At 36.9% G+C, this 8,249-nt stretch overlaps 1 protein-coding gene across 2 annotated transcripts in view; it reads left to right on the forward strand.

Moving 5' to 3' along the window:
• Nucleotides 1-6,524, forward strand: part of ADAMDEC1 (ADAM-like, decysin 1) — a 20,199-nt gene extending 13,675 nt beyond the window's left edge. For both annotated transcript variants that reach the window (XM_008587003.1, XM_008587004.1), the window contains exons 7-14: nt 274-336; nt 1,045-1,116; nt 1,429-1,598; nt 1,960-2,041; nt 2,750-2,880; nt 3,627-3,804; nt 4,774-4,859; nt 6,080-6,524. In XM_008587003.1, the coding sequence (XP_008585225.1) occupies nt 274-336; nt 1,045-1,116; nt 1,429-1,598; nt 1,960-2,041; nt 2,750-2,880; nt 3,627-3,804; nt 4,774-4,859; nt 6,080-6,086 (789 nt within the window). In that variant the 3' untranslated portion in view covers nt 6,087-6,524. The remainder of the gene's footprint in view (nt 1-273; nt 337-1,044; nt 1,117-1,428; nt 1,599-1,959; nt 2,042-2,749; nt 2,881-3,626; nt 3,805-4,773; nt 4,860-6,079) is intronic.
• The last annotated feature ends 1,725 nt before the right edge of the window (nt 6,525-8,249 follow it).

Here is an 8,249-nt window from a genome sequence, read left to right on the forward strand (position 1 = left end):
AAAAATTTTTTAAAAAAAAAAAAAAAAAAAAAAAAAAAAAAAGCCTAAGCCATTACGGAATGCTGAGTGCTCAGAATAGCTGCCCAACCCCCTCCCAGACAAACCCTATAAAGCTTCTGCTAGTCTGTGAAAGGGCAGAACACTGATCTTTCAGTTTCCCCTCCAGGTTCACTGGAGTAAACTCCCTTGCTTGATAAACGTTTGGCTCAGAGTCTTTCATTCTGTCTGTCTTGCTAACCTAACATAAACAATGTTCTTTTATTCTTTGTATAGCAGGAAGACTTTCTCCAGGCACAGAAATACATTGACCTCTTTTTGGTTCTGGATAATGCTTTTGTGAGTATAAAATGTGTGTTTGCCTCTTGACCAGTTTTGTCAACTTTTAAGTTTACTTATCAAGCAAAAGCAAGCAATAAACTATTCTAGCTAACAATGTAGAGTTTGTCAACCTTGTCTTGGCTCTTCTGTCTGTCTCGCCAGCAGTACTTCTTACCCCCCCAGCCTCTTTAATATCTTCTGCCACCAAAATATTTAGATATCAGCAATACACTTAATATCAGATGGCTGTAGGGAAACAACTACAAAAATGAAAAGTAAAAAAAAGAAAAGAGCTATTAAAATATTTTTATTTAATATAGAATATAAATAAATATTATATAAATATAAAGTAGACCCCAAACTATATGTAAATTACAAATTATATTTATGCATATACAGAGAAGAAACACTAGAGTCTATGTTTCTACCTAGCAAATATTGCTTTATAATCAAATTTTAATAATACTGAATTGATTTAACAACATTCAAATATTAATTTGATTTATTCAAATTAAAAATGAAAAGCATTGAAATTTTGTATGAATGCTCTTTCATTTGAAATAGAATTTGTGGAAACACACAGTCTTACATTAGGTAGTCCTGACATGAATAGATATTATTATATAAAAATGTGTAATTTTTCTTAGAATGTGAAATCCTGTGCCTTATCAGCTTCCTTGTGTTCATTCTTTTATTTGATTATACTTTGCATTTTGTATTTTTCAGTACAAGATATATAAGGAGAATCAAACTCTGATAAGAAGCTTTGTGTTTGATGTGATAAACCTACTCAATGTGGTAAGAAATTTGTCATGCTAACATGTATTTCCATATAGGAGCCTGAGTCCTCCCTGTGGCTTCACCACTAAGGGGTTGAAAAGGTCAAAACGCATTAAGGTCAGCAGTTCTCGAAATGTTAGCAGAATAGGGGTGAACATCAAGGTAAAATCACATACATTGCAGCAAAGACATCCTCTTGGATTTCTATTTCCAAAATGGAAATTCACCACTTGTGGTCCAACACATTTTCCATGACTTGTGTTCAGCAAAAACTCTAAAACACCAAAGGAATCCTGAACATTTTCATGAAGAAATATACTCTTTCCACAGATCTATAAAACCATAGATGTTCGAGTGGCCTTGGTAGGTATGGAAATCTGGTCTGATGGTGATAAGATAAAGGTAGAACCCAACACAGGTACCACCTTTAACAACTTCCTGAGCTGGCACCGTTCTAAACTGTGGAAAAAGAAGGTGCATGACCATGCCCAGCTCCTCAGGTGAGTGCACACTGGCCAGGGCCAGGGGGAGGTAGGCAGAGTGGATAGTTATCCCCATGGTTCCTAGGAACGGATTCCTGCTCAGTCATATTTCCCCAATCAGTTGTCAGGTGCCTGACGTTCTACCATTAGTAATTCACCTGTGAGATTATTGGGGGCCCGTGTCAGAGCAATAAAATGTGCTCTTGGATGTGAGGTGACCAACTGTGGTAATTATCATGCTGTGGAATAATAGAAGCTTTTCTGTGGCCACAGGAATATAAAAAGGCCATGGCAACAAGGGAAGTCTACAACATAATTAACAAAAGCTAGTGTTTCCAGATACTTGGATTGTGACAGTGTGTCTGTAACTTTCACACAGTGGAGTTGGCTTCAGCAATGGAAATGCAGGCCTGGCAGCACTGAATTCTTTGTGCACCCCATCTTCGGTTGCTGTTATTGAGGTTTGTAAACTTATAGTCAGGCTCCCTGGGGTCTATATCCTCAATGAAGACAGCATGTGTCTTATACAGAGTTGGTACAATGGGAATTTGCGGAATCAATAAGCAAAAGTAGAAATGAAACTACTGGTAGATCATCTCACTGGAGATTCCTTGGATTATGAAACAGAAAATCTTATGGTAGCCCTGCCAGAAGGCTTCACTCTTTCATTGGTGTTAGGGAATAAAAGCAGGAGTAGGAGGACAGGAAGGGGATCCAGGTGCTTTCTTTGGCCTGAGCTTAAATATTCGTCATCCCCAGTATCTATGGCCAGAGGTCAGACAAGGAAGAAAGGTACATGTAGGTTTTCTGCACCCAAGTGCTACCAATGTCACAGGCATCATAACAGATTTTGGAGACCTCTGAGTCCACAGTATGGTGCCTATTAGCACTTTTTATGGAGAATATAAATAATTTAACCATTTGCTGAGAACTTAGTATCCATTAGTTCAACAAATATTTATTGAGCACTGACTCAGTGATTGGATTCATAGGACTCAACCATTCCCAAAATTCATTCAGCATTTTGCAATAAACAATGACAGGGAAAGCAGCTTAATGATTCATCGTGTTTTTTAAATCTCTCAAACTACTTAAATACTACACATTGGTAACAACTGAGAAATAACAGAGTAAAATAAGAAGTAATTGATGTTTCTATTTTTTTCCAGGCTAAGAAAAAGAATAAAGTGGCTCTTGTAGGAGTGATGTCACATGAGTTGGGCCACGCCCTTGGTATGGCTGATGTTCCATATGACACCAAATGTCCTTCTGGCAGTTGTGTGATGAATCAATATCTGAGGTGAGAGCTTGTCACCCTAGGGAAAGAAAGCATATTTCTCCTATTATAAAGAATTCAGGTGCAGTCTATGTATGCTGAATGGGCATTGTTTTAAACCAAAACCTGTGTATCCCATTAATTCAGTCTCCAGTCTCTTGATGCACAGGTTTTACCAGCTATCGGGGCTCTTTCTTTAAGATTTCCAAATATGCCAACATAGAGCTTAGTATAATGACCATATTATTTCAAGTAATCCATCCATTTCTAGATATTTATTAATTATCTGTCAATGCCAAGAAATTTGCAAGTACTTGGGATAGAAAAATGAATGAAAAGTATCTTGTTCTTGAGGTGCTCATGAGTAAGAAGAGAAATATGTCCATAGAGCCTAGAAGTCTGCAGTTATTCCCTTCACTGGCTTATTATTATTATCTCTCATCTCTCACCACTCAACCTGAAGGAAGTGGATAATAACAAATGATGACATTCGTCACTGTGTCATTTAGGACAGTACTGAATCCATACAGGAATTTAAACACTTCCAGCTCTACAGCTGGGTCTCTAGGTCAAAATTTCCCGATCAGCATAGTTTTCACACTCTACTGCCCACCACAGATAACACAATGCTGTCGTAAACAGTTACTAAATTTGGAATTTCCACTGAACCAGGTAATACAGTCAGAGAGGTCAGAGTCTCGTGATCATTTCTCACACAAAAGCCACTGCATCGTACATCATGTTAGTTCTGAGTTTTCTTCTGGTTACAGTTCAAAGTTTCCAAAGGATTTCAGCACATCCTGTCGCTCACGCTTTCAAAGATACCTTTCATCTTACAAACCAAAGTGCCTGCTGCGAGCACCTACTCCTGAAAATATAATAACAAAACCGGTGTGTGGGAACCAGCTTCGGGAAGTGGGAGAAGACTGTGACTGTGGTTCTCCTAAGGTATGAAAATTGTCCCTATGTTCACATTTAGGTATTTTTTTATATTTTTTAAATAATCATTCCCTCTGTCTACATATGTCTCCCAAGCACCATGCTATTTTAATGATTTTAACTTTACAATGCATTTTAATGACAAGTCTCTTCAGGGTTATGTTGTTTTTACATAATTTGCATAACAATTCTTCAGTATTTATTCTTCTGTATAACCCTCAGATTTTGTTTTACTCAAATTCCCCCCCATATAAAGTTGACATTTGATTGAAATGCACTAAATTTGTATTTCTCTCTGAAGGCCACTATTTCCACAATATTGTCTTATAAGACAAGTTGCCTTTAAAGTTTCTCAGAAAAGTTACATAAAAGTTTCTTCGTGTAGTTATTACATAGTTTTAAAGTTTTTTCAAACTACGAAGTATTTTCCTATTTTTCTTTTTGCTGTGTATAAGCATGATTTTTTTTTAAATTTTAGATTCTAATCTGTTACTACTATTTTTTGAGGCTATTTTATTATCTTAAACAGCTATCATAGTGATTCATCAAATGTTTTTAAGAGATGATCCTCTGTTTTTCTCCAGGTAGAGAATTGTACCACACACAAATAAAAAAATATTATTCATACTTTTTAATTATTATGCTTTCATAGTTTTTCCATGACTCATGGTACCTGTTAGAATTTACATAAAAAAATAATATAAATGAAACTTGCCTTGTCCTTTATTTTATTGTGTAAATTTATTTTGAGTAATTCTTTGCTAAGTCTATATTTGGCCTTTTAAGAGGTAGTTTTCATTGTTCATTACATGTTTTCCTGATATTAAATTTCCTTGGTCATTCCCACTGGATTTTGTACAGCAGAGTAATTTAATTTAAAAAGTGAAGTTTCATTGCCACATTGTGCCAGAATTCTGTGTACCTAGTCTGTCGGAAGAAAATGTTAAACCACTTTCCCGGTGTGTGCCTGCTTTGAAGGAATGCACCAATCTTTGCTGTGAGGCCATGACCTGTAAACTGAAACCTGGACCTGACTGCGAAGAAAACACTTTGAACCAAATCATGTAAGACCTTTTTTATTCTTGGCTCCAAAATATTTTCTTACTTTTATTTTGGATTTGAGAAAGATATACCAATGAGTTCTATAAGACACTAAAACACAATTTATTGTATGTTTTAAAAATCACTCAGTTTTAGAGAGGAAACAAAAGAACCATTACGAACACAAATAACTAATGGGGCATGGACATACACTAGTGAGAAAAGTGGCCATTTAGACATCTGCGAGACAGAGACTGCTAAAATCTGTGCTAAAAATTGTGTAAATTATTGTCAGATAATGATGAATTTAAGAAAAGTTTATTTTTAAAACAAGGCTCAATTGATGAGCACATCTTATTCTTGGTTAAGAGCTGATGGTTGTAATTTGTAAGTTAGCCAGGAAGTCAATTGTATTTATGGACATGCTGTAAGACTTGGCAATTTTACTCCTTCCAGAATGTCTCAATGAGCCATCATGCAGGTATTATTTTTGTGTCTTATACAATTCTGCATGAGTTGGGCTAGGGAACCCAGTTGCTTGGAGTATGGCATTTGATGGTATTTGTTTCAGTGAAAAATATTCTCAGAATATAAAAATGGCAACAACAACAAAAATCATAAATTGGGAAAAGGCTTGTGATACACTCTATGTATGGAGTTTACTCTCCCCCCCACCTTTCCTGAATCTTTTCTGAAATTAAAACTGCAGAGAGAAAATAATTGACTCACACACTATCAACTGGGACTTCCTCGGGGAAGGACCAACAACGTCAAAAAATAAGGATCATCACTCATTTATTTACCAAACACCATTTAGCAGAGTCTGTGTGAACCAGGATGTGAATCCACTGTGCAGAGAATTTTGGAATTTATTCCAAGATCAGAAGCATAACATCTAAAAAAAAAAAAAAAAAATCCATTCAACTCTTTAGGGCCTTGGAATCATAGCTGGGTGTGCCCCTTACAGTGTAAGATAGGCAGTTTAGGACACATGAAAGAAAATTGGACTTGGACTCAGGAAACTCAAATTCTTGTCTAAATTCTGCCAAAAACTACCTATGAGATTTTAAATCAAGTTACTAATTAGTTTTCTCACCTGTAAAACACAGCAAATGATATTGTCTCTCAGTAGGGTTGTTAGTATTATTTAAATTCTTTACATTTTCATTATTATTATTATTACATGATATTTTATAATTGATAATAACCATGGCTCTCAAACATTTTTTTTTCTTTTAATCAGAAAGTGAATCAAAACGCTCACAACATTGATATGCTCCCTTGGCAGAACAAGACTCAAGACCTCTAACCAAGACAAGAACCTTGTATATTTTTCACCTTTATATTTCAATATATTTACTTGTTACTTGTCATTCTACTTTCTCTGTATTATATACCACTCCAGCCAGCAGGTAAACAGATGTACTTAGAGAATTTGCCTATTTATTTAGGCCTGATCTCAAATATATTTTCAAGGATGATGGAAGCTGTGGCTTAGCTCTGCTATTTGGAGAACAAAAGAAATTAGCCTTTGACAAAGTATCTCAAAATGTACTGTTGACTTCTTCAGAGTCAATCCAGAATTGTAAAATTACAAGTGACTTGTACTTTAACCCCTTTTTTATTTTACTGGTTTAGCCTAGGATTAAAATAAGACCACTTGCTGAGTGAAGGCTTGGGCTGCAGAAAGCAGAGCAGGTTCTGGTCTTAGGTTATCCCTCAGTGTTCAACTTACCTTGCTCTAAGTGTGTTATTTTTCTATATCCTGTTAAGATGAATGAAATATAAACATTCCTCATTTTATCATGTATAATTCTTTACACATCTCTTTTACCAACACATTTAAAGTTGGTTTGGAGACATCTACATTGCTGACACTTTAATTGAGTCAGCAGGGAAGACTTCACTCACCCATTGACTTAATAAACCATAATATCAATTAATAAAAACTCAACTTTTTGAGGCTTTTCTGTGTGGTCATTTTCAAAAATGAATATTTTTGTGTGCTTGTATTAGGTGTCCAAAGCTCACATAATTAGAAACTTTCCTTCTGGTCATTTGGCACTATTGCCACAGACGGGTAGGCAACACTGGCTGGCAACACTGTATGGAGTTGAGAAAAGGAGGTCACATCATTTTTTAATGCCCTGCTGTAGACTGATTGAATTGTGTCTCCCAAATTTCATGTATTAGAAGCTTAATTCCCACTGTAACTGTATAGGGTGGGAAATCCTATTACGGTAATTGAAATGGGGGGCCTTGAAGAGGAGATTAAATTGTAGGACCATGGCAAATGGTGGTCATGGTTGTGGTTCCAAGGGTTTTAAAAGAAGAGCATGTGAGAGGTTCATCTCTCTTTGCTTCACCATTTTCTGCCATGTGAGACCCCTGGGTCACTGTCCCAACCATCAGATGTCTTCCCTGGACTTTGGACTTCTCAGCTTCTGAAACTAAGCAATAAATTTTGTTTTCTTTATAAATTATCCAGTTCCAAGTATTTTGTTATAAGTAACAGAAATGGACTAAGACATGCCCCAAATGAAATGACATGAAGCCAGTCATGAGATGACTAGACTTTTTACTGAACTTCCTTTCTGTAAATACTTTTTAACAATTACTCAAAAAAAAAAAAAAAAAAAAAAAAAAAAAACTACTTAAATGTCCATAGATGTCTGTGCTGGAAGAATAAAACTTTGACATATTTCTGAAGGTTGGGCTTCTGGAAGCCCCTCCCGCTGGTACTGGCTGCCTCCCCTCATCACCTCGGTGTCATTGGTGAGCTGGCACTGTCTGTTACAGGTGAGGCTGTGTGTCAGGTGTTGCTGACAGCCAGGCTGCAGCCCCAAGGCGTGACCTGCCAAGATCTCTGCTGACTACTGGTCTAATACCAACTTACAGCCAACTCTTTCAAGGACAAATGGTTTCTTAAGGCGTCCTTTCTCCCGACCTCATACTCTGGCAGAGATTTCTTATAGTAAAACTCTGACTGCAAGGGTTAATGCTGCCACCAGCATGCTGGGGACAACTAGTGCTGGCTCATGAGTACCATTTGTTACATTTTAAGGAATATTGTCAGCTGGTTGTTAAACACAACCATTACTGAAACCCAACTGTTGGGAAATAGAATAGTTTGGTCAGGGCCCTCGCCTCGGGTCCCATTGGGTGTGGTTCAGCATCCTTTGTGAGCAAATTGTGTGTGTGTGTGTGTGTGTGTGTGTGTGTGTGTAGTTAGTGTGCATGCACGCCAATGTATATTTTTAGCTTTGTTGCTATTCTTTAGAGAGAAAGAGAGAGAGAGAGAGAGAGAGTTTTAGTGAAGCAGGCAGGCGTCGGCCTTGGGCATCCACCCAGGGAGGCCATGCTTTCCAACCTATGGCTCCAGGGACCTTTTAGCTTGTAGACCTGCGTGAACG

Source organism: Galeopterus variegatus, unplaced genomic scaffold (genome assembly GCF_000696425.1).
Source record: "Galeopterus variegatus unplaced genomic scaffold, G_variegatus-3.0.2 Scaffold4211, whole genome shotgun sequence".
In the NCBI taxonomy this organism is placed as follows: domain Eukaryota; kingdom Metazoa; phylum Chordata; class Mammalia; order Dermoptera; family Cynocephalidae; genus Galeopterus; species Galeopterus variegatus.